Here is a 27,932-nt window from a genome sequence, read left to right on the forward strand (position 1 = left end):
CATGTATCTTTAAATTATACACATCATTAAATTGATGATAGTGATTCCTGAAGAAATATAAAGTTTCATAAACATAATAGTGACTCCTAAAGAGTGTATATGTTTTGGAGAATAATATAATTATATTATTCGTGTATATAAAAATGAAACTTGTAATGATTATGTTGTAGTGATTTTACATTACCTTATGAAAGTTTCATTGAAATACAAATTATAGTGAACCTGAAGTTCATGAATTGAATTATTTTGACATGATCAATCATATGCAATAAATTATCAAAGGATTTGACTAAATTTTGTTGAAGAACCAGAAGATTCTTCTCATTATTAATTTATAAGGCTCAAAAGAAGAATATGCATATATTTGCACATAAAAAATATTTAAATTATATTTCTTTAACAATCTTGAGCCATTGTTAGATTTTTATTGCATAGTTTCTTATCGATGTGATAAGATTTTATGATCATGCATTTACAAAATGTGTAAATTTATGTATTTCTTATTATACACGTGTGACTCATTCTTAGAAATGAATTAAGTTCATAAGTATTGAACTTGAACCTGAAGTTTATTGAACCTGAAGTTTATTGAACCTGAAGTTCAATGTCATATAGTATATATGGATTTAAATAAATATTGATTCATTGTGATATATTGAAATCCCTACAGGTGTATTAATATTATTAGATATCACAATTTTTAAAAATTCTCTCGATCAGGGGGAGAGAAGCAGTTGGGATCGATGATAATTTTTGAAAAATGATCCTTGCACAAAGTATATAAGAACGATATAGTTCAAAATGATATATACCAACTGCAAATCAATATTATTCAAAGTTGAGTTAGAATGAATTAAAAATCCCCTGAAGCGTAAATGAACAATATAGAAATTGTTAGTAAATGTTCATTTGATTTGCCCTGAAGTTGTTAAATCTAGAGGTACTCATGGAGATACCTTAATGTTATAAAATTGATGATTTAAAAATGATAACCGTGATGAAAACGGTACTCGAAGAGACTCCCAAGAGAAGTTAGATGTAACGCCCTAAATAATTAGGCACGCTACCCAAAATACTTATGAAGCCCTAATCCCCTAACCGGGATTACTAATTAAAATAGCGCAGAATTTAAACTTTTATATTAAATAGACTGTAAATAAACTTGTAATATATTTAAACTTTTCAAAATAGTTGGGATCCCAAAAATATTTACAAACTTATTACAAGTTCTTTCTTACTAGCCGACCTAAGTGGCAAAACAGAATACAAAAGTCAACACTGTTAGACCCATAACCCGCTTGGTCTGAAGTGGCATGAACATGTACATTCTTCGCCCTGCTCCTGAAACTCATGGCTGATCAGCTAATGCCTTACCCTTTCCTGCACAGTAGAGCACCCGTGAGCCAAGCCCAGCAAGACAGTATAAATCATAATAAATATATTATGCTCATTCACATATGTCTGTATAGCACAGACCTGAATATTATTTCATCATGCCCATTTATGTCTACGTGGCGTAGACCTATGTGTTGCGCTCACACATCTAATTAAATCTACGTGACGTAGACAAACGTGTTACTCTCACACGTCTAAATACATTAAGGCCTTAGAAGTGGTTCATCTCGGTTATGAGTACCGAGTCCAACCTGATTATGCCTTGAGCACATAATCCTTAAATCTCATTTCAATTAACATGGCATGGCATTTATACACATATATCACTAGGGTAATAACCCTAGGCTATTAGACCGTTCCTATTAGGGTAATAACCCTAATCCCGGTTACTTAACATTCATGCATATCATTCTCAACATAAGCGCCACTGCGCATACTCTACGTGCTAATCACTGTCTTACCTGTTGTCCCGCAATAGTAGAGATTCCAAATCCCCGGGTGCTCCTGACCAGGTGCCGGTAATCCTAGTCACACACAATCCGGGATTCTCACAAATAGGGTAAACCCCTGATTTCACATTCATAAAATAAATTCATGGCATTTCAAATACAGATAATCACATAGAGCTCGAAAAGAGCTTTCCAACGGTATAAAGAACGTCCCAAACGGAGTCCCGAGTCAAAAGTTATGGCCAAAATAAATTTCAGCATTTCCCGATGAACTCCAACCGGAATTAGGATGAACCAACCGGAATTCCGGTTGTCCGGCAGAGAACACGAAATTTCTCAATCTTTAAACCCCCAAAACTCACTCAAATCATCCCCAAACATTCCCAAACTTTCCAGAGCATCAATATATGTCATAATAAACATATTCCACAACTTAAACACAACAATTGCACTAAAAATCAAAAAGTGCCATTAAAGCACCAAGCTTGAGTTCCATGAACTCAAGCTTGCTTTTCACATCCAAAATCACAATTAATCCACTTACAGCAGCTAGCAAATATTATAGGGTCTAAAACACATAATTATACATCAACATCCAACAATAAACCCCAAAAATCAGATTGCACAACAATCATTAAATCCCCAATTTCATGTTGAAGAGCTAGAACTTACAAGTTAGCTCCAAACTAAAATTCTCAGCAATCAAACCACACATACAACTAGAATTAAACATGGAGAACACCCTAGAATTCATCCAATTCTCATCTAAATAAAAATTCAAAGGATTCAAGTAATAGCATGCTCAAATTAACAAGAAATCACTATCATGCATCTCAAGAACAACTCCAACTATTTCATGCTTTAAACATTAAAAAATACAGCAGCCATTTTATTAAAATTTAGCTAGAAACTACCTCAATTCAAATCCAAGCTAAGCTCAACAATCTTCAAAGTATCAAGCTCCAAAGGTAGCACCAAATAAAGCTAATTTCCCACAAGAAAATCAAAGTTTGGAAAAAAAAATAGATTTAGGGATAGAGAGAAAAAGGGGTCGGCTGAAGCAAAGAGTGAAGTAAACAATATTTAATTTCCTTTTTCTTTTCTTTAAAATTCAACCCTTTTATCAAAAATATCATAAAGGTCAAAATGACCATTTTGCCCTTAGGGCTATAAAGCATGCACACACATACACAAGGGTATTCTAGTAAATTCATACTCAATAATTTTCAAATAAAAATTCAGATTATCACCCATAAATTATAATGCCAAATAAATTAATCCAATTTACATTTCGGGCCGAACCCGGTTCGGCCGAAATACCGATTGTGACTATACCGCGCCAACCTGTCAGAACACACCTGAAAAGACAACACAGGTATACTATATAATAATATAGTTCTATTAAGCACGTAATTAATTTAATCTCAACAATTTACCCTTCTCGGGTCATAATTACCAAAATGCCCCTGGCTCACCAACGGGGTCTTTAATATATTAAAATTCATATAAAATCACATATATTAAATTATATAATAATATAATTTCCTCAATTATACATAATTATCTAGTTAGGGTTTTGCTAATCCATTTCTTAATTCCGGGTATTACAATTACCCCCTCCTTATAGAAATTTCGTCCCGAAATTTACCTGAACAACTCCGGATATTTCTGCTGCATATCCGTCTCGAGTTCCCTGTGTTGCCTCTTCTACTTTCTTGTTCCTCCACGGTACTTTCAACGGTGCCTTGTCTTGCTTCTCAAGACTTTTTCTCTTCTATCAAGTATACGCACGGAGTTGTTCCTCGTATGACAAGTCGGTTGAAGTTCCAATGCTTCATAATTCGGAACATGGGACGAGTACGAGACATATTTCCGAAGCATTGAAACATGAAACACATTATGTACGGTACCCATTGTGGGGGCATAGCCAACCTGTACGCTACTTGCCCTATCCTCTCAAGGATTTCAAAAGGTCCAATGAACCTCGGGCTAAGCTTTCCTTTCTTCCCAAAGCGTTTTATGCCTTTCATCGGAGATATTCGGAGAAATACCATGTCCCCAACTTGAAATTCAATATCTCGACGCTTTGGATCGGCATAACTCTTTTGCCTACTCTGAGCCGCGAGCATTCGCGCTCTAATCTTATCAACTGCCTCACTTGTTTTCTGAACAGCTTCGGGACCCAAGAACTTTCTTTCACCCACTTCATCCCAGTGAATGGGCGATCTACATTTTCTTCCATATAAAAGTTCATAGGGAGCCATCCCGATTGTTGCCTGATAGCTGTTATTATAAGAAAACTCGATCAGGGGAAGGTACTTTACTCATGATCCCTCAAAGTCAAGCACACATGCCCGTAGCATGTCCTCTAAAATCTGAATGGTCCTCTCGGATTGCCCATCCGTCTGAGGATGAAAAGCTGTGCTGAACTTTAACTGAGTTCCCATAGCTCGATGCAGACTCTCCCAGAATCTCGATGTAAACTTCGGATCTCTATTCGACACAATGGACTTTGGGACACCGTGCAGACGAACAATTTCTCTAACATATAATTCAGCATACTGATCAATGGAGAAATTCGTCCGAACGGAGTAAAAAGTGAGCGGACTTTGTAAACACGTCCACTATGACCCACACGAGTCAAATTGTCCCGTGGTTCTAGGCATACCTACCACGAAGTCCATAGCTATATCTTCCCATTTCCATTCGGTATTTTCGGTGGTTGCGGCAACCTGCAGTCGGCTGGTGTTCAGCTTTCACTTGCTGACATGTAAGGCACTTTGCAACATACTCAGCGATGTCATTCTTCATGCCTGGCCACCAAAACATGGCTTTCAGGTCTTGATACATCTTTGTCGACCCTGGATGAACTGAATAAGGAGTCGTGTGAGACTCATCCATGATCTCTTTCTTGATGTTTTCATTCATAGGCACACAAACTCGACTTCCAAAACTCAACATTCCCGTTTCATCTGCGAGAAATCACTAGCCTTCCCAGCCAAAACCCTAGCTCGGGTTTTTATCAACTCTGAATCTTGCTTTTGTGCTTCTTTAATTCTCTCTAAAAGAGTGGATTGTAGGGTAATATTAGCCAATTGCCCCACAACCAACTCAATCTGAGCTCGAGTCATTTCATTTGCTAACTGTCGTGAGATTTGCTTCATAGTACTCAACTGACTCTGACCTTTTCTACTCAAAGCGTCAGCAACCACATTGGCTTTACCAGGATGATAAAGGATCTCACAATCATAATCCTTCACCAATTCTAGCCAACGTCTTTGTCTCATATTCAAGTCCTTCTGGGTGAAGAAGTATTTCAGACTTTTATGATCAGTGTATATCTCACATTTCTCGCCATAAAGGTAATGCCGCCAAATCTTTAGCGCAAATACCACGTCGCGAGTTCTAAATCGTGAGTAGGGTACCTCTGCTCGTACTCCTTTAACTCGCCGAGAAGCATAAGCTATTACCCTCCCGGCCTGCATAAGCACACGGCGAGACCCTGTCTCGAGGCATCACAATATACCACAAACTTTTCCTTATCTGAAGGAAGAGTTAGTACAGGAGCGGTAATCAAGCGTTGCTTTAACTCCAGGAAACTTTTCTCACACCGATCAGTCCAAACAAACTTCTGGTTCTTTCGGGTCAACTCCGTTAAGGGTACAACAATCTTTGAAAAACCCTCAACGGGCGACGATAATAACCGGCCAAACCCGTAAAACTTCGACCTCGTAGCCGACTTCGGTGTGGCCAATCCCGTACAGCTTCAATTTTAGCCGGATCCACCATGATCCCATCTTTATCCACTATGTGCCCCAAAAATGAGACACGAGATAACCAGAATTCACACTTTTTGAACTTAGCATAAAGCTTGTGATCCCGTAATCTTTGCAAAACCGCTCTGAGATGCAATTCATGCTCTTCTTCTGACTCAGAGTACACCAAAATGTCATCGATAAACACAATCACAAACCTATTCAGGTAATCCTTAAACACCCGATTCATCAAATCCATGAATGCCGCCGGGGCATTAGTGAGTCCAAAAGACATCACAAGAAATTCATAGTGTCCATATCGAGTACGAAACGCAGTTTTCGGAATATCTTCCTCTCGAATTCTCAGCTGATGATAGCCTGAGCGAAGATCAATCTTGGAAAAGACCGTCTTCCCCTTCAGTTGATCAAACAGATCATCAATTCGAGGTAAAGGATACTTGTTCTTAATGGTAAGCTTGTTCAACTCCCGATAGTCAATACACATTCGCAGGGTTCCGTCTTTCTTCTTCACAAACAAAACCGGAGCACCCCAAGGTGAGTAGCTCGGTCTGATGAATCCGAGATTCAGTAACTCTTGCAATTGTATCTTCAGTTCCTTCAACTCAGCTGGAGCCATTCGGTACGGTGCTTTAGACACTGGATCCACTCCCGGAGCCCATTCAATAACAAATTCAATTTCCCGAACAGGTGGCAATCCCGGCAAATCTTCTGGAAAGACATCAAGGAACTCACATACCAATCTCGTATTCTCAGGCCCCGATGTCACAGGTTGGCTAGTGTCCATTGTAGTAACTATGAACCCTAGACAACCTCTACCCATCAGGTCTTTAGCTTTCAACAGTGATATTCTCGGTATGCGTGCCCCTTGAACTTTACCCACGAACACTGCAGGGTTAGCACTGTCGGGCTCAAACACCACCATCTTCCGTTTGCAGTCAATCATCGCTCCATATTTAGACAGAAAATCCATTCCCAGGATTATGTCAAAATCAGATAATTGCAGCTCAATTAGATTGGCGGTCAACTCACAACCGTCAATCCAAAAAGACAAGGACTGAATCCACCTTGTGGATATTATCAGGTCTCCCGAGGGTAATAGGGTTCCAAACCCCGAAACATAAATATCACATGGCTTATGTAAACTTTCTATCACTCTACTCGATACATATGAATGAGTAGCTCCCGAATCAAATAACACAGTATAAGCACAACCATTAATAGATAACTCACCTGTCACAACTGACGGACTAGCATCAGCATCTGCCTGAGTTATAGTGAAAAGTCGCCCCGGGTTCTGAGCAACATTCTTCTTAGGCTCTTCTCTCTTGGCTTGGGGACAGTCTCTGATAAAGTGGCCCACCATGCCACACTGGAAACATGCCTTGGCTCGGCACTCACCAGGATGATGCTTCTTGCATTTAGAACATTCTGGATATGATCGGAATGAGGACCTGCGACCCTGACGGCCACCTCTGTTTCCCCGAAACTTTCTATTTCGCCCTGAAGCTCCGGAAGCCTCGGCCTTCCGTTTGTGCTCAGGGTTGCCACTGTCGGTCCCCTTACTGACATTACCACCAGTAGGAGGGTTTGATGCCATGGCGGCATCCTTTGCGGCTCGCTCCTTCATTACTTCTTTGCTCGGCCTCCTCAGCAATTAAGGCCAAGTCTACCACTCTCTTATTCAGAGTGTCATGTGATGTGGTAATCTTCAAGTCCCGACTAATTGTAGCATTTAGTCCTCGAACATATTTCTGCTTTCTGGTAAAATCTGTAGGCACCAGATCACCAGCAAATTTAGATAACCGATCGAATTCCAGAGTATATTCAGCCACAGAAATTTTCCCCTGAGTCAACTTCACAAAATCTTCTTGGTGTGAAGTCCTCACTGCAACGTTATAAAACTTTTCTTCAAAAAGTTTCTTGAACTCTTCCCATGTCATCACACTGACATCTCGAGTCTGATTCACTATATCCCACCATACGCGGGCATGATCTTGAAACATAAAGGCCGCACAATTCACCCTCTCAGTTCCCGTCACCCCCATATTATCGAGGATACGAGTAACTGTGCTCATCCATTGATCGGCCTTAATAATATCAATGCCTCCCAGAAAAGCCGGAGGTTGCAGCTTCACAAACCGCTCGAACACAGAGTCCCGGTGCGGCATAATATACCCTTGGTTACCCACCACTGGCACGAGAGCCGGTGGTAACCCTTGATTTCTTGGGGCGGCTTGTTGCCTTAAACGTTGCAACTCTTCCTCTTGACGAAGTATGACACTTCGCATTTCATGAAACATCTGCGCCGGTCGGCGGGAGGATTAGCATTAACGGCCCCCGCATTATCCCCCCGGATTTTGCGGAGGTGGAGCAAACGATCTTGGTGGATCGGTTTGGGTAACCCCGGGCTCTACTTGCTCGCCCTGTGGTCTAGATGATTGCGGAGGGTCCATTACTAGTACCCATGTAATCAACAACCCCAGCGAGTTAAGCACCAATACCACACTTACGCACTTATTGCCTTAAACCCTAACTCATCTATTTACCTCATACATATTTACATAAACAAATAGCATTTATAGCATGGCATCACATAACACATACATACTCTAGATGCTTGCATACTGCTTAAAATGGAAAGCGGTAAACAGATGATCACACATACAGTCAAGTATTTACTCTCAATACTTACTGCACCATGAGTCGAGCCTATCTCTGACGACGAATGTACATGTTCGGCCGCTCTACAGGAAGTTTAAAAACCTTGGAGCTCTGATACCAAATTGTAACGCCCTAAATAATTAGGCACGCTACCCAAAATACTTATGAAGCCCTAATCCCCTAACCGGGATTACTAATTAAAATAGCGCAGAATTTAAACTTTTATATTAAATAGACTGTAAATAAACTTGTAATATATTTAAACTTTTCAAAATAGTTGGGATCCCAAAAATATTTACAAACTTATTACAAGTTCTTTCTTACTAGCCGACCTAAGTGGCAAAACAGAATACAAAAGTCAACACTGTTAGACCCATAACCCGCTTGGTCTGAAGTGGCATGAACATGTACATTCTTCGCCACCTCCCGAAACTCATGGCCGATCGGCTAATGCCTTACCCTTTCCCCGCACAGTAGAGCACCCGTGAGCCAAGCCCAGCAAGACAGTATAAATCATAATAAATATATTATGCTCATTCACATATGTCTGTATAGCACAGACCTGAATATTATTTCATCATGCCCATTTATGTCTACGTGGCGTAGACCTATGTGTTGCGCTCACACATCTAATTAAATCTACGTGACATAGACCCACGTGTTACTCTCACACGTCTAAATACATTAAGGCCTTAGAAGTGGTTCATCTCGGTTATGAGTACCGAGTCCAACCTGATTATGCCTTGAGCACATAATCCTTAAATCTCATTTCAATTAACATGGCATGGCATTTATACACATATATCACTAGGGTAATAACCCTAGGCTATTAGACCGTTCCTATTAGGGTAATAACCCTAATCCCGGTTACTTAACATTCATGCATATCATTCTCAACATAAGCGCCACTGCGCATACTCTACGTGCTAATCACTGTCTTACCTGTTGTCCCGCAATAGTAGAGATTCCAAATCCCCGGGTGCTCCTGACCAGGTGCCGGTAATCCTAGTCACACACAATCCGGGATTTTCACAAATAGGGTAAACCCCTGATTTCACATTCATAAAATAAATTCATGGCATTTCAAATACAGATAATCACATAGAGCTCGAAAAGAGCTTTCCAACGGTATAAAGAACGTCCCAAACGGAGTCCCGAGTCAAAAGTTATGGCCAAAACAAATTTCAGCATTTCCCGATGAACTCCAACCGGAATTCCGGATGAACCAACCGGAATTCCGGTTGTCTGGGCAGAGAACACGAAATTTCTCAATCTTTAAACCCCCAAAACTCACTCAAATCATCCCCAAACATTCCCAAACTTTCCAGAGCATCAATATATGTCATAATAAACATATTCCACAACTTAAACACAACAATTGCACTAAAAATCAAAAAGTGCCATTAAAGCACCAAGCTTGAGTTCCATGAACTCAAGCTTGCTTTTCACATCCAAAATCACAATTAATCCACTTACAGCAGCTAGCAAATATTATAGGGTCTAAAACACATAATTATACATCAACATCCAACAATAAACCCCAAAAATCAGATTGCACAACAATCATTAAATCCCCAATTTCATGTTGAAGAGCTAGAACTTACAAGTTAGCTCCAAACTAAAATTCTCAGCAATCAAACCACACATACAACTAGAATTAAACATGGAGAACACCCTAGAATTCATCCAATTCTCATCTAAATAAAAATTCAAAGGATTCAAGTAATAGCATGCTCAAATTAACAAGAAATCACTATCATGCATCTCAAGAACAACTCCAACTATTTCATGCTTTAAACATTAAAAAATACAGCAGCCATTTTATTAAAATTTAGCTAGAAACTACCTCAATTCAAATCCAAGCTAAGCTCAACAATCTTCAAAGTATCAAGCTCCAAAGGTAGCACCAAATAAAGCTAATTTCCCACAAGAAAATCAAAGTTTGGAAAAAAAAATAGATTTAGGGATAGAGAGAAAAAGGGGTCGGCTGAAGCAAAGAGTGAAGTAAACAATATTTAATTTCCTTTTTCTTTTCTTTAAAATTCAACCCTTTTATCAAAAATATCATAAAGGTCAAAATGACCATTTTGCCCTTAGGGCTATAAAGCATGCACACACATACACAAGGGTATTCTAGTAAATTCATACTCAATAATTTTCAAATAAAAATTCAGATTATCACCCATAAATTATAATGCCAAATAAATTAATCCAATTTACATTTCGGGCCCGAACCCAGTTCGGCCCGAAATACCCGGTTGTGACTATACCGCGCCAACCTGTCAGAACACACCTGAAAAGACAACACAGGTATACTATATAATAATATAGTTCTATTAAGCACGTAATTAATTTAATCTCAACAATTTACCCTTCTCGGGTCATAATTACCAAAATGCCCCTGGCTCACCAACGGGGTCTTTAATATATTAAAATTCATATAAAATCACATATATTAAATTATATAATAATATAATTTCCTCAATTATACATAATTATCTAGTTAGGGTTTTGCTAATCCATTTCTTAATTCCGGGTATTACATTAGACATAACACATTTCATCATAATTGAATCCCTGAAGTGATTCGTTACAGGTACCTATAAATGATAAACATATTTGAAAATATGTAATTTAAAGAGATCTCTATAAGTTATGTCAATATGAGAGGAAATTATCATTTATTGAAATTTTTGTCGACAATAAATATTGAATGTGTGCATATGCAATAAACTAACATGAGATAGCAAGGATCATGGTATTAGATTTGTCGAGAATCATCGACATATATTTTGTTTTTGGCCAAAATATTATGACGCAATCCAGGCAAATTTACTCACATAAAGTGAAGTAAGACCTGTAGGGTGTGCAAATAAATATTTCTAATGAGAAATTTGCATATATGTATTTGTACATAATGAATTGTTGTACAAAGTTTGCATAGACATGAGATTGATTGAAGTAAGGCTTAAATATTGAGAAAATATAATCATGATTTGATTATAGCCTGGAATATATTTTATGAGGATTTATAAGCGTCACATAAATGTTGCAACAAAAGATTATTTATTTGGAGCTCCTAATATAGTGAGAATTTGAAATAAGCCTTATCTAAAAATTCTAGAAGAATTTAATACATGTCTTAAGTGATATAAATTCTAAGTCGCGCGCACTATATGACAAAGATCTTTGTATGAAATAAAGACATGTAAGTAAATTATTGTTTGAAAAATACGTATGGTTGTCTATGCAGTATAAATACGTAAATTATACATTGTGATAGACTCTTGAAGAGTTTTTGATTAATTGCAAAACAAACTTTTAGTTCTTTTGTATATCGAGAAATATTAAATGTATAAAGTTTGTTCATTAGTATTGAAGTCCTGAAGTACTTCATATGTATCAAGAATTATAGATATATGATCATTTGATATGGAAATTAAGATCATACAACAAGATGGAACAAATATATAGTTTTGGAGTACCATCATTGTCACAAATGAAAATTTATATTATCATTAATGTGTTATGTTCATATCTACTTGAAATGTTAAATTTTAGTATGAACAAGATTGTATATACACATGAATGATACAATTAGTTGGATAAAGACTAATGTTCAACGAACCCCTCATCTATAATTTAGAAGTCCATAGATACTCTGTAAGAGTTATAGAAAATATATGATCAAAGATTATATATGGTGATATTTTAAAAGTGATAACAATAATCTTATGAGATCTATTATCACCAAACGAATTATGGATCATATGTGCATGAGGGGGAGACATATTCATGTTGCACTCTTTTTCCCTTAGCTCAGGTTTTGTCCCACTGGGTTTTCCTGGCAAGGTTTTAACGAGGAAACTTTAAATCATGTTAACATACTTGCATTTTATGAAGCAAGTAGAAAATGTGTGTGAGTGAGATCATTGACATAGCATATTCGGGAAACATATGGATTGCACTCAATAAAGAAGTATCAACCTAAGCAATTCTCTATGGATAATATTGCTTGCATCGCTCAACTAAAAGGATGGTACATTGAAGGAGATAGAGTTAGAACACATTTCACGAAATTCTTCTTTATACGCTTCAAGAAAGTACATATTGGTGTTCAACATATTTAATCAAGTGTCAATCTTGTAAACTTATTCACAAAGTTATTACCAACATCAACATTTGAGAAGACGGTAGATAAGATCAAAATTCGTCAATTAGAAGATCTCCCCAAATGCTTAAATGAGGGGGAGTTAGTTTACACTATACTCTTTTTCCTTTGATCAAGTTTTCAGCAAGATTTTTAATAAGGCAGTTATTATGGACATCCAAGGGGGAGTGTTATAAATATTATTAATTATGTGGATGTCCAAATCTTTTATTTATTACCATTAATTGTAATCAACATTCATCTTTTTCTTAGTTTCCCTTTTTCTTAGTTTCTTAATATCTCACTCTTGTATTTGTATAAATAGGGGTTCACCCCATTGGAATAAACAACTCAGAAATTCTCATTCACTTTCTCTTTCTCTCTTCATCTTCTTCTTCTTTCTTCTCATCTACTTTATATTATATTATATTATTTTATAACAACCTAAATATATTTCAATATATAAATATTAACCATGAAAATTTATCAAGTATATTTTTAAAGGAAACAAAAAAAGAGAAAAGATTCCTAAGGCAAATTAAAAACTCCAATGGAAGCACAGGTGGTGGGCCATCCGTGTCCCCCTCACGCTCCCCGCTCCTCGCTCCCTGCTCTCCCCTCGCCTCCCCGCGCTCCCCTCCTGCTCCACCCTCGCCTCCCCGCTCTCCTCTTGTCTCCCCGCGCTCCCATCCTCACTCACTGCTCCCCTCATGCCACACCTCCCCACTCCCTCATCTCACCCCTCTTCACTTCTCACCTCTCCCCAGTCATCTCTATTTTCTCCACTTCAATCCCGCAAGGATAAATACATATAATGCCTTCTTCCAGATGCCCAATCTTAGATTTGCCAACGGATGTAAAGCAAAACACCTAGTCTGAATTTGTTGACTGTCTTCATAACATTTTGGGCATGAAAGGATAAGAAAGAATATCCAAGAATTAAGACTGTTGGAGCAAGCACGCCACATATGAAATAACGACGGTACGTACCATAGGTACGAGAAATGGAGATAAAGCATACCTCATTCAGAGTACACATGGTAGAGACAAGGTTTGTCCTATTAAAAGTACAAGGGATACGAGACCACCTGACACGTTGATCTTTATGGTACAAAAAGGACTTTGTCCCGACAAACTTGGGGACCAGATGTAATTCAAACTAAGTATCACTATAAATAGATCATTAAAACATTTGTAAGGGAGAGATATTTTAGAATATCAATAAAACATAAATTTTCTTTAAAGATTGGAAGAAGTTTTCTTTAATCATTTTTAGTCAATAGTTCTTCATATTCAATTTTGTCTTAACAATTGAATATGTATATATAGTGATACATATTCAATTTTGTCTTACTGTCAATAATAAACAACAAATAAAAAAATTTGATAAGAAGAAATTTTTGCTAAGAAGACTAACCAATATAAATATGTATATATAAATGAAATCTTTTTTTGTCAAATAAAAATGAAATTATTATTAAGATATAATAACAACTCCATATTTTACACTTCATGCTTTTTACAATATCGTTATTCTTATTTTAATAATAAAATATAAAACAATGGCCTTGATAAAAAAAATTGATTTATTTAATTTGGTTTGTTATGGCCAAGACATTACTGCAAAGTTGACCAAAGTTTGTATTGGCTTGGGTCAAAGGTGAAGTACCTTTCTTAAAGCCATCCTCACACGAGTCTCCATCGGTCATGGCAGCCGTGACCCAAATGTTAACATCAGCGTAGCGTTTGTTAACCATGGCCTTCAGTGAATCATTAAGCTGAGAATTGGCACCATCATAATTCTCATTGCAATCTTTCAAGGCAGCTATAACAGCCTTATCCTTGGCCGTTTTAAGTAGACTTGTGATTTGGCCTTGGGTGGTTTTGGCACTTGAAGACGCTGCTTTCAAGGCAATTTTGGCTAAGCCATCCACCTTGGCCCCGCGACTATTAGGATCCGCCCGGAGTGTCTTCTCACAAACATCTTTGTACAAAGCTTTGCCACACGTGTCAGAGATCAAATCTCCATAAACTTGAGGAATTTTGTTCAAACCAATGGAGAGAAGAGTCAGAAAGCAGAAAACTGAGATGGGGTTCATTATTTTTTTGTATATAGAGACAACAGATATATCTTTGTTATTTTTCTTTTTTTCTTTTTTGATAGAATATGAATTAAGGTTTCAATTTTGGTGCTTATAAAGAGCTCTTTAGGTTGTACATGATATGTACGTACGGTTTTTTTTCTTTTTTATTTTCTTTAAATAGTGAACTAAAAGCAATATATACGCAGGACCAACAGTTACACGTACATGTGATGTGTTATGGCTCATTTATACAAACAACTAGAGAACTAAGCCCCTGGTATTGTTCAATATTTGTTATCTTTTTGTGTTGTTATTTTTGTAGTATTAATTAATTGGTAAAATTTAAAATAAGAGATTATAACATTAGAATTATAAAAAAAAAAATAATAATAATAACATGATAAAATGATATAGAATTTTAGAAATAAAATTTGATATTTTGTAAAATATATGTACAAATATGGGGTTATTTTTTACAAATAATAAAGAAAATTATTGAAATAACATAGAGATTCTATGTGTATTTAACATTAAATAAAGAAAAAAGAGAGGGATGGGAAAAAGGGAGAGGTTATGGGTTCGAACCTAGGACCTTGAAGCTATTAAGCTATTAAATGATTGTAAAACACCATTACGCTACACTAAAAAAAAAAAATAAAGAAAAAAGAGAACAAGTCAATTTATCCAAACATGTGTTATCTCCTTTAATTAGTAGGAGGAAATACTTTTAGAAGAAAATATCATGGTAAACACCATCAAATCATTCAAAATCTGCTACTCTTTAACCCTCTTACCACCCACTAACAAACTATATTACACTAAGACAGACTTTAATCATGAGAATTAAAGACCAATTAAGAATAGGAGAAAAAAGAACTAAAAAAAATAAAAATTTCGAGAGGTGCTAAATATTATTTTGTATTCAAGGAACCTAAGATATATCATAAAACAGAAGTTTACCAATTTCAATCTTGAAGATAAGAAAATCACTTTGTTATCAGAAAATTAAAAAAATAATATTATTATATTAAAAAAACTGTAATTAAATGTAATCCATGAAAAGAACTTGGGTTCATTTTACGACAACAAATTTGTCACAATTAAAATGCTCTTTCTAATCCTCTTAGATAGGGGTGGACATCCGATCTAATCTAACATTTTTCTCCTCATTCGATCCAATTAACATAGTAATTAGATTCAAAAAATTATTATTCGATCCAATCCAATTCGAACTCAAAATTCATCCAATCTATTCTAATTACTAATTGGATTTGATCGGTCTTTTAATTGGATATCCAATTACACACCTATATTTTAATATTAACTTAAAAGTATGAAAAAAAATGTGTATGAACTAAATATCACCCTTTATTTATGTTTAATACTCCATAAATATACAATCGCTACAAGTGTAATACAACTAAAAGTTTGAAATAATTACAACAACAACATTACTAAGTAATAAAATATAACAAAATATCATGAAAATAAATACATAAAATAATCAAAAACTAAAAATCCAACACAAAAAAATCTAATAAAAATATAATTAATATATGTTATATTTTTAATATTTTTTTATTATATAAAGTATTTTTTAACATATATAAATGGAATTAGATTGGATCGGTTATTAATTGGATTTTGAGATTGATACCCAATAATCGATTCAATCTAATTAGAGTCGATCTTTTAGCATCCAATCGAATTCAATTCCAATTGTGTATGCAATTTTTGTAATTAGATATGCAATTTTTATAATTAGATTGGATTGGATTAATTCGATTCAATTAGATTGAATTAAATAGTGCCCACTCTAGTCTTATAGTAAAAAAATATCATGATCTTACCAAAAGTCTAAAGTAAAGCTTATTGTTCCAACTATGATTTAACCATCTCTTAACTTTGTTATTTCATTAATTTTCTTTCATTTTTATTTTAATCCAAGTACATGTTATATTAGCATATAAAATTTTTATATTTTTTAATTGCACATAAGTAAACCATTTACCTAATAAAAATACACAAAATTAATGATAATATTAAAAGTTATAAATGCACATTACATTAGCATACCAAATATATAAATATATAGAACACTTCTTAATGGGTATTACCTATTGATGGTTACTAAATAATTTAACTATAAATATTAATTTTAAAAATATTAAATTATTAGATTTTTATCTAATGACGAATAATAATAGAGAAATTTAAATTTTTCAACTTAATTTAGCTACTTAATTAAAAAAATGCGAAAAAATATCACTTTTTACATTATTTCAAAAATATGTTTTTATACAAAATACTTAAGCCAAATTTATTTTTATTTTTTTTTCGAAAAACTTCTTTTTTAATTTTTTTTTTTCAACTAATGAAACAACACAAACTCATATAATATAAAAATGAGAGATTTTTCAATCAGATAGAAAAACTAAGTATAAAAACTCAAATTTTCACAATATTACCCATGAATGGGTAATACCCATTAAGAGTGCACTCATATATTTTAATAGCACATAAGTAAATTTTTTCCCAAACAAAAAATACACAAAATTAATAATAAAATACTAAAAGTTTTGATAGTTTTAAAATTAATTAATATTAATAATATACATGTAACCTATGTATTCTTTTAAACAAAATATGAAAATCTCATAGTGAAAACAGTTATACAAAAAATATAAGATGCCACTTAATTTTTTTTTGTATTTTCATTTATATCACTATACATATATATATATATATATATATATATTGATAGTTATCTAAATAGATATAGATTGTATAAAAGACGATTACTACATATGCATGTGAACATTAAAATTTCAAAATGAAATTTCTAGTAGATTTGTTGTGGGTAAATTCAATTTTCTTCCAACACATCATGATATTGGTGATATATTTTCTTTTATTGTTGTTGTATGGCCATCACATCGTTGCTCAGCTAACTATAACATAATCTAGTTATTTCTATTACAATTTACAGAGAAAAGATATTGACCTGTAAGAGTAATAGTGAACCAAAATTATCTCTGTTATACCCGAAATTCGGCTGCCATCTCAGTGGAGGACACGTGTCCAGATAAAGGGAATAAGGATCGATGCAATCACTTTATATAGAATAACTCATTAATTACGTAAGTATCAGAGTATATTCGTAACCTGCTGACTGTAGGGTCTTTGGCAAGGAATTAATATACAAACTGGCGCTTACTATATTAGCGAGAAATCATATGTTGTTGAATGCGAATAGCGAGGCAACAAGGAAGACAAAAGCGATGCATCTCAATTACGAAAGCCCTCAGTGTATAATGTACAAACTAACTGTAATAGTCGGATCGGCTCGAGACCAAGTAAGCGAGGTGCCCATCTCGCTATGGGAATGCTTCCTATAGCTTCATCCAGTTACGTCAGCGAGGCTTATAACCCTGACGAGCCAGTAGCTAACGTTCAAATGAGCTTTGAAGGACTCTTTGTAAATAAGAACCGCGATCATTGCAAGACATGCTTCATCGACCTCAGAAGGAGAAATGGCCCCAGCTCACTATTGGGATCACTGAAACCAAGTTTCTGTCAAGACATCTCCAGATAATAACAATTAAAGACGTGTTTAATACACGATCATTTTGACCCAGCAAAAGCGGGAAAATCACAGCTATATGATTTTCAAGTCATAATCGCATTTACACTACGTGATATGTAATGAAACCCCTCGATTTTAGGGGAAGATTTTTGTAAACATATTGTAGTCAATATTGTAAATAACTGTCCACTATGTAATTATAAATAGTGGCAAATAAGACAAAAAAAAAAGGAAAAAAACTCATACAAGAGAGGCCTTGAGAAAAACAATCAGAAATCTGAAGAAGATTGACTCGTGGACTATGTAAAATTTTAATTGCAAAACCACGTAAAAAACCTTGTGTTCATATTTTTATTTCTACAGCTTTTATTTTTTCTATGTGAAATTGTCACGATTAGGCTCATATTCGGTTAACAAAAATCTGCGTTAATAGTTTGGTGCTTTCATTGAGAGCCTCTATGAAAAAGCTCAGAAAAACCCTCCCTTCTTTTGAAGAAAAACCACCTCCTTCATGGCTGAAAATCTAGAAAATGTTAACACCCCACATGAGGAAACTAATCATTATTCTGGGAAAGAGCCCATGGGCTCCAAGAGGTCTACCAACCCGCAGTCTAGACGGATCACCCGTTCCAGGAGGACTCAACCTGAGGGTGGCCCCAGTACACGGACCACATGTTCCCAGAGAACCCAACCTGGCGTTGGTCCTAGTACGCGAACAACACGCTCGAGGAGAACTCAGCGTGGGAGTGGTCAGAACCCTAGGGCAAGGGATGAAGAGCTCAATCGTAGAGGTGCCCAGTTTATGGGAGAAAGTACTTATGAAACGGAAAACCGCCGCCTGAGACGCCGTTTGGAAGAGGCGCAGCGTCGAAATGCTGAGTTAGAGCGTGATGCAGACTCGGCTAGGGTGGCACAAGGGATGATTGCTCAAAATCAACCTGAACCTGGAGTAAGGAGACCACGAGGCAGACATCGTGGCTCACGAACTAGGAGACAGGAAAATGTCAGGGAAGAACAACCTAGGGAAAATGAGATACCCCTGAAAATCAGAAAGAATAGAGCGTTCTATATCGTGGAACATATAGAGCGTTCTATATACTGAGAGTGCAATTCTAAGTTCTATGCGTGGATTCAACGAAGAATTAATAAGTCAGTGAATTTAAGATATAAATTCTTAATCTACTTAATTGAAGCTCGGATATATAGGCCCATGGTCCCCATACTAGTTGAGACCATACTGCTTGTAAGACTCAGTTAATTGATTTTGATTAATCAATTATAATTCTAAAGTTAGACTATGTCTACTTTGTGAATTTTCACTAAGCAAGGGTGAAATTGTAAAGAAAAGAGATTCTAGGTTTATTTATTAATTAAGAGACTTTATATGTCTAATGAATAAATATATTAAATGACAATATTATTTAATAATTAATTTTTAGTTATTAAATAATTAGAATTGGCATTTAAATGGTTAAATTTGAAAATTGGCATTTTTGAGAAAATAAGATGCAGGAATGATAAAACAGCAAAATTGCATAAGTGAGGCCCATTATCCAAAGCCCATGGCCGGCCACACTTATAGGGTTTTATCATTTATTTTTTCATTATTTTAATGTCAAATAATTCTAACTTAAACCTAGGTGGTTACCTATAAATAGATAGTGATGACTCTCATTCACACTTAACTTTGTCAGATGAAATTTGAGCCTCTTTCTATTCTCAATAGCTGAAACCTCTTCTTCTCTTTTCTTCTTCAATAATTTCGAAATCCTTGAGTGATAGAGTAGTGCCCGCACACATCAAGTGGTATCTCAATCATAGTGTGTAAGACTGTAGAAAAACAACCAACAAGAAGGAGATTTATCATCAAAGGAAGGAGAGAAAGAGATCCAGGTTCAGATATTGATAATGCTCTGCTACAGAAAGGAATCAAGGGCTAGATATCTGAACGGAAGGAGTCATTATATTCCGCTGCACCCAATGTAAGGTTTTCTTAAACTCTTATGTATTTATTTCATTGTTTTAGAATTCATATTAGGATGTTAATGAAACATACTTGTCAGTAAATCTAGATCTTGGTAAAATATATCAAACACTGACGACACAATAAACAAGAATATTAATGTGATAAGGGTTTGGATGAATTTATAAATCAAATAAACATATAAATGATAACATGAACCAAATGACACATTAAACAAGTGATGAAAATACTTCTGTCTCTTTATTGATATTTAAATGATAGAGATTACATTGAAATAGAGTTTTATTTAGGGCATAAAACCCAACAAACTCCCACTTGCACTAATATAAAACAATCAGTACATTTCAATTAATCCAAGATTCTGACGGTGCTTTTCAAATGGAGTTCCTGCCAAGACTTTGGTGAATGGATCAGCTAGGTTGTCCTCTGTGTCCATTTTCTCCACCAGTACATCCCCTCTTGCCACATACTCTCTGATGAAATGGTATTTCCTTTCTATATGTTTGCTTCTATTGTTGCTTCGAGGCTCTTTACTGTTGGCTATGGCTCCAGTGTTATCACAAAGCAAAACCAGTGGTTTTTCCATTCCAAGAACGACACCGAGTCCTGAGAAGAACTTTCTAAGCCAGAAAAGTTCTTTTACAGCCTCTGCAGCAGCTATGTATTCTGCCTCCATGGTAGATTCTAAAATTGCAGTTTTTTTAACACTTCTCCAAACCACTGCTCCACCCCCAAGAGTAAACACCATCCCAGATGTAGATTTCCTGTCATCAAGACATGCTTGGAAATCTGAATCGGTATAGCATATGGGATTTAAAGCAACACCCTTGTAGACTAACACGAATTGCCTTGTACTCTTCAAGTACTTCAAAATATGCTTAATAGCATTCCAATGTTCCTGTCCTGGATTCGTCTGATACCTGCTCACAATTCCCACTGCATAACAGATGTCAGGTCTAGTGCATAGCATTGCATACATTAGACTCCCAACTACTGAAGCATAAGGAACCATTCTCATGTCCTCTATCTCTTGAGGATTAGTGGGACACTGTTCCGTAGATAGACAGACACCAAATCTAGAAGGCATGGTTGCCCCTTTGGTGTTGGTCATTGAGAATCTCTCTAAAACTTTATCTATGTAAGTTGTTTGAGAGAGAGCAAGGGATCTGTTCTTCCGGTTTCTGATAATTTGAATACCGAGAACATAGGCAGCTTCACCCAAATCTTTCATTTTGAATTGAGTGTCTAGCCATTCCTTGATGTCAGTCATTTTCTTGATATTGTTGCCAATAATCAAAATGTCGTCAACATAAAGGACTAGGAAGACTACCACTTGGTTTTCCTTGAGTTGGTAAACACAAGGTTCATCTTCTTCTGAAGAAAGTCGTAGGTCTTGATGATTTCATCAAACTTTTTGTTCCAGGAGCGAGAAGCTCGCTTAAGTTCATAAATGGACCTATTGAGTTTGCAAACTTTCTTTTCCTGCCCTGGAAGAACATAGCCTTCTGGTTGCTCCATATAGATGGTTTCTTCAAGAATTCTGTTAAGGAAGGCTGTCTTGACATCCATTTGCCAGATTTCATAATCGAAAGCGCTATGGAGAGAAGAATTCGGATGGATTTGAGCATGGCGACCGGACTAAAAGTTTCCTCATAGTCCATGCCTTATCTTTGGGTGTAACCCTTGGCGACCAGTCTAGCTTTAAAAGTTTCGACATCGCCTCCAGCGCCTCTTTTCTTCTTGTAGACCCACTAACATCCGATTGGGCGATATTCATCGGGTGCGTCTACATACTCCCAGACTTTGTTCTTTTTCATGGAATCCATTTCTGAATCCATGACGGCTGACCATTGTTTCTGTTGTGGACTTGCCATTGCCTGTTTATACGTTAATGGGTCGTCATCAATACCGTCACCAACGACCATATTGATTTCACCATCCAAGCCATAACGAGATGGTTTAGTAGAAACCCTCCCACTACAACGAGGAACGATGATCTTCCTAACAGGAAGATCAGTGGTAGATTTCTCGGTTGTATCAACTTGCAAAGGTTCAACCGAGGAAGTGGGATTATCCTCTACTTGAGTAGAAGAGGATGGAACATTAGAAGGAGTTATATCTGAAAGCATTTCCTCCAATACAACTTTGATTTGTGGTTTGAAATTCTTAATATAGTCATCTTCAAGGAAAGTGGCGTTTGTGGAAATAAACATTTTATCATCCTTGCGACTATAAAATAGTCCACTCCTAGTCTCTTTAGAATTTCCAACAAACATGCAAACCTCAGTTCGCTTTTCAAGTTTACGATCTTTCTTTCTTAAGACATGAGCAGGGCACCCCCAGATTCTATAATGGCATAAACTAGGTGTACGACCATTCCATAATTCTAAAGGTGTCTTAGGGACTGATTTAGATGGAACAACATTTAAAATGTCAGTCGCCATCTGAATTGCATATCCCTAAAAGGACGTGGGTAGAGTCGAGTAGCTAAACATGGACCTAACCATTTCCAAAAGCATGCGATTTCTTCTTTCTGTAACTCCATTTTGTTGTGGAGTGCTAGGGGCAGTCAATTGGGATTCAATGCCAAGTTCAATTAAATGATCTTTGAACTGCATATCCATATATCCTCCACCCCTATCGGTTCCCAAGATCTTTAAGGTTTTACCCAATTGGTTTTGAGCCAATGCTAGAAATTCCTGAAACTTTTCAAACGTTTCAGATTTCTTATGTATAAGGTAAATGTGACCACATCTAGAGTAATCGTCAATGAAAGTGACAAAGTACTAGAGTACAAATTATACTATAAAAAGAAGATTGTTTGGCAAGGACCCTACAATAAAGTTTAAGGTATCTAATATATAATACTAGTGTAATTCATTTGCTAATCTCAGATGCCCCGCAAATTCCTTGAACCTACACCCATTAGGTGGCCTAGTGACGATTCAGAGGCCCAAAAAATGTTCATCAACCTATATGGGCCGGAGGTGCTCAATCTTTACAACGGTCAACAGTGTCTTATCTCAAGCCCACCAGATCTTTCTAAAATGATTATGCATTTATTGGGCAACACTAAAAAGAAGAGGCCCATACTTGGTATCAACCTTATTCTTCTTCTTCGAGATCAAGTTTTATTTTGCCCAATGGACCAGGTAAGAATGAAGAGCCAGAAAAAAATCAGTGCTTTGTTGAGGCAGAAAATTTCTGTATTGGTGCTGGGGTGACGAAACAAGTAAGAGAAGCTCAGGCCGTGGAAGAAAATCAAAGGTAAACAGAGAGCTAAACGGAGTAGCCGATTTGAATGAAATTCCTGCTAATTGTGTGGATGTTAGAGTGGATTATGAGCAAACTTTTGGAAGGGACAAGGAGGCGGCTAGAAGCATGCCCCCACCATCGTCATGAGGTGCTTGGCTTGGAATTACCGTGGATTACATCGATCTACGACAGAAAGGACCCTTCGGGGCCTAATCCGTGCCTCAGATGTGGATTTTCTTTTTCTTTCAGAAACAAAGGTGGATGCGAAATCTATGATCAATGTTATGAATCGATTGGGCTATGTAAATTCTTGGTGCATCCCTCCGAATGGCTTAGCTAGAGGTTTTTGTGTGGCTTGGAGGAGGGGAGTCCAATGTAATGTTTTAGAAATGTATGATGCGGGTTTTCGTGTATCTTTTTCAGGATGGCCTGGGGCAACCAATGTGGAGTTGAATTTGTGTTTATGGCACCCCATACCAGGCTTTGAAAGGAGCCTACTAGAATTGGCTCACGGAAAAAGTGGTAGAGTGTCGTGATCCTTGGGCGTTAATGGGTGATCTCAATGTCATTCTTGACAAGTCCGAGAAGGTAGGACGCAAAGTGTATGATAGACGAGAAGGAGAAATTCTTTGAAATTTTCTTTTCAACTTTGGAGGTGTGGATTTGGGCTGCGAAGGAGGAGCTTGTACTTGGCAGAATTTGAGAACTTCCTACAACAAAATTCAGAAACTTTTAGATGCGAGCTGGTGCATGGAGTTGTTGGGTTTTGTGCCCTAAATAAAACCTTTTACAATCTAATTAGTTATCCATATAAGAAATTTGAAGTGATTTATGTTTGCATGAATTTTACATGCTAATGGTTTAATATGTTTAATACATTTACACACAAAATCAGTTAAGTCCAGATCATAAGTTTATTCACAATTACAGTATCGTCAACACAGTGGAATGTGATTGTGATCATATGAATCAAAAGACTAAGTCCTTGTTTCATCAGTGTTTTGGATTTACACTAATGTAATAATCAGCGATGATGTGTACTTACACTTGGAGTAAGTGTTATGTTCTTTCCAGGACATTAGTAAAGTATACTAGTTTCGAATGTATGGAGTATACATTGGACTGGACCGATATTGCAACTTAGTTAAGATATTATAAACTTACCGTTATATCTTTCCAAGTCAATATGAATAGTTGATCTTAAGATTAAAAGAATCTAAATCCTGATATGCTTAGGCTCAACTCAGGAGTGCTATTCATGTTCTTTGATTTATTAGTTAAGCCTACTTTTGGATCAGGGTGATACGTATATTTTGGGAACATGATAGTATGATTGAGTGGGAGTGCTGAACATAAATATGTAATCTATAGCTTCTACTAGTGTATAGAAGTTAAGTGATGATTCCCTTCGAGCTTAGCTAAATAGAAGTAAATGGATGAGCTCTTGTTTAAGTGACTAATTCTTAGATCGCTAAACATCATTTACAGGTAGCTAAGTATTTTAAGGGGCAAAATACATTGAGGGGTGAGAACGGTAAAATTATCCCATCTCGATGTAAATCATCTATATAGAGGATCTTTGATCACAATAAGATTATAACAATGGTTAAATGAGATAGCATAGCTATATCGTGGAACATATAATATGCTCTATATAAGTCTGAGAGTGCAATTCTAAGTTCTAAGAGTGGATTCAACGAAGAATTAATAAGAAAAAATTTACCTAGTAAATTCGGTTCACTTATTGGAAGCTCAGCATATAGATACATGGTCCCCATTCTAGTTGAGACAATACTGCTTGTAAGACTCAATAATTGATTTGTGATTAATCAATTATAATTCTAAAGTTAGACTATGTCTAATTTGTGAATTTTCACTAAGCAGTGGCGAAATTGTAAAGAAAAGAGAATCTAGGTTTATTTATTTATTAATAGACTTTATATGTCTAATTAATAATTAAATTAAATGATAATATTATTTAATAATCTATTATAGTTATTAAATAATTAGTTTTGGCATTTAAATGGTTAGAATTGGAAAATTGGCGTTTTTGAGAAAATAGAAATAAAATTTGTGAAAACTGCAAAATCCAAGTAAGGCCCATTACCCACCATGGCCGGCCACTTGGAGTGGTTTTTCAAATTGATATTTTCATTATTTTAATGTCAAATAATTCCTAACCTAAACCTAGTAGTTTCCTATAAATAGAAAGTGATGGCTCAGTCAAATCATAACTTTGAATAACTTTTTCTGTCAAAAAATTCTCTCTTCAAAAAAACTGAGCCTTCTCTTTCTCTTCTATAGCTGAAATCATCCCTCTCTCTTTTCTTCTTCATAAATTTTGAACCTTAGTGATAGAGTAAGTGCCCACACACAGCAAGTGGTAACTCAATCATAGATTGGAAGACTGTGAAGGATCACACACAAAGAGAAGGACATTCGGGCTCAGATCTTGATAATGCTCTGGGACAGAAAGGATACAAGGGTTAGAGATCTGAGTGGAAGAAGACATTAATTCTGCTGCCATCAATGTAAGGTTTTCTTAACTTTATATGTGTTTATTTATCGTTTTAGAAAGTTCATATTTAGGGTGTTAAACAACATACTTGTGAGTAGATCTAAGATTCCAACAACTGGTATCAGAGCCATGGTAATTGATTTGCTTGCAAGAAATTTGGACTTTAAAACGATTGCTTGTTATTTGGATTGTTTCATGTTGTGTTGAGTGTTGTTTGATGATTGATTGATGTTTGTGAATTTTCGTGAAAAATAATTGAAATTCTGTTTCTGAAATTATTTTTATTGGATAGTATGGAAAAAATTAAGTAATTTACTTTTTTACAGAACTCAATTTTGATTTAATTTGAATTAGTTATGATTTTTTGAAGATTCGAAAAAAATCAGGGATGATGCACTCACTTACGCGCGGACGAGGGTGACACCCTCGGACAGCACCCGTTCAGACACGGCTCGACCGAGCTGCTTGTCTGAACCTCGCCCATCCGCGCGCAGAAATCATGCTGCCTTCCCCTTGCGCCGAGGTTTCTCGACAGTGCAACCCCAAGCACGCGCGGACAGTATGCTGTGCATACTGTCCGTACAGCTCGCATTTTTTTCGTTTTTCTTCGATTTTTCATGCTATTACATGGATTTAACTTCTGATTTTTTGTGTAGTTTTGTATTTAGACATTTACTATTCCTATTTCAATTCTAAATATCATAATTAAATTAGTTAATATTTTTTTGAATTTAATTCATGATATTAGTGTAATTTGAATTTGAAAATAGTAAATATCTATCTTTTTACTTAATTATCTATCTTATTTTTAAATTTGATTATATCTTATCTTATTTTTAAATTTAAGGTCAGATATTAAATTTTTAAAATAAATATTTTTTTTAAATAATTTGACCTTATTTAAATTTAAAATAAGATAACTATAATCATGATATTTTAAATAGAAGTAAGATATTTTGCTAACTTTTAAATTTTGTTATTTTATTTATTTGATGCTGAAACTCCTTCTTGCTGAAAGTCTTTCTTCACGATCTTTGTAAAGCCCGCTTAGTTTAATTTGGAAATTAGCCGTTAATTATGATTAATTATGAAATTATTGATAGCCATTTAAATAATTTATTATACTGTTATTTATGGAATTCAGAAATGCATGATTATGTTATTCAGTAGTTTTCATAATTTTGCATTTCCGGTGCCCGGTAACATGGAACTCGGTGTTTGGCTCAGTAAAATCACAACTTAGTATGTTAGTAGATTGGGACGGTTTATTAGACATTGGGAATGTCGGGAATGGCCGGGAATTTGGAATTTCCCAAAATACCCCTTTAGTGTTAGTTATGCTATTTTAGTGAGAAGGGGCAAAATGGTCATTTTGTCCCATTGTTATTTTGTCCTTTTGTGGACTTTATGTTGTGAAAATATGTGATTATGTGGGTTTATTATTTATTGTGTTGGCTGAAATGAGTTAATAAAACCATTATTTTATCCACTTTTTCAAAAAATAAGAAATTGAAAAAAAGAAGCTTATCTCTCTCTCTCTTCAAACTCTCTCTCTCGTTTTTCCCTTAAGAACCCAGCTAGGGTTGGTGAATTTGCTGCTTCATCTATGGATTTCAATCAAATTCTTTGTGATCTTTAATCTAGGTAAGGTCCTTAGCTCTTTCCTTCTTATTTTCTTGAATTGTAAGAAAAGAAATCATGCATGTAATGGAGTTTAGTTGCTGTTGTGGCTGTGGTTGTTTGTTGTTGATCTCTGAAGTTAGAATATGATTTAGAATGTTGATTCAAGCATGATTGTGTTGATGATTTGTTGGTTTTATCAAGCTATGAAATTTTTACTCAAAACTATGTTTTTTCAAAGAAATTGATGAATCGATTCTTTGCTCTTATTGTTGTTGCTTGTTGTTGTTTTCTGAGATTATTTTATGCATATCTAGGAAGATTTGAGTTGGTTTGGATGCTTGTTTGTTAGATTTAACCAAGTTTGAGTTTTGAACTCAAAGCTTGGAGCTTTAATGGTGGATTTTGATTTTATGCATGAAGCTTTGTTTTATCACTTGGAAAATGTTTATTA

General features: G+C 35.6%; 1 protein-coding gene and 1 long non-coding RNA gene across 2 annotated transcripts; both read right to left on the reverse strand.

Moving 5' to 3' along the window:
- Positions 1-1,064: 1,064 nt before the first annotated feature.
- LOC133034022 (uncharacterized) lies at positions 1,065-2,904 on the reverse strand. Its single transcript, XR_009685995.1, has 3 exons — positions 2,759-2,904; positions 1,857-1,919; positions 1,065-1,380 (listed from the first exon to the last, which is right to left on the reverse strand). It is a non-coding gene; the product is annotated as an uncharacterized LOC133034022 (long non-coding RNA).
- A 10,866-nt stretch (positions 2,905-13,770) lies between these two features.
- LOC115720329 (pectinesterase inhibitor-like) lies at positions 13,771-14,744 on the reverse strand. Its single transcript, XM_030649482.2, has one exon. The coding sequence runs from the start codon at positions 14,528-14,530 to the stop codon at positions 14,018-14,020; it is 513 nt and encodes a 170-aa protein (XP_030505342.2). The 5' UTR covers positions 14,531-14,744; the 3' UTR covers positions 13,771-14,017.
- Positions 14,745-27,932: the final 13,188 nt, after the last annotated feature.

This window comes from Cannabis sativa, chromosome 2, assembly GCF_029168945.1.
Source record: "Cannabis sativa cultivar Pink pepper isolate KNU-18-1 chromosome 2, ASM2916894v1, whole genome shotgun sequence".
In the NCBI taxonomy this organism is placed as follows: Eukaryota; Viridiplantae; Streptophyta; class Magnoliopsida; order Rosales; family Cannabaceae; genus Cannabis; species Cannabis sativa.

What these genes read in the sequence shown, in the direction of transcription:
- LOC115720329 (XM_030649482.2), bottom strand. Translation starts at nt 14,530, where the DNA reads ATGAACCCCATCTCAGTTTTCTGCTTTCTGACTCTTCTCTCCATTGGT.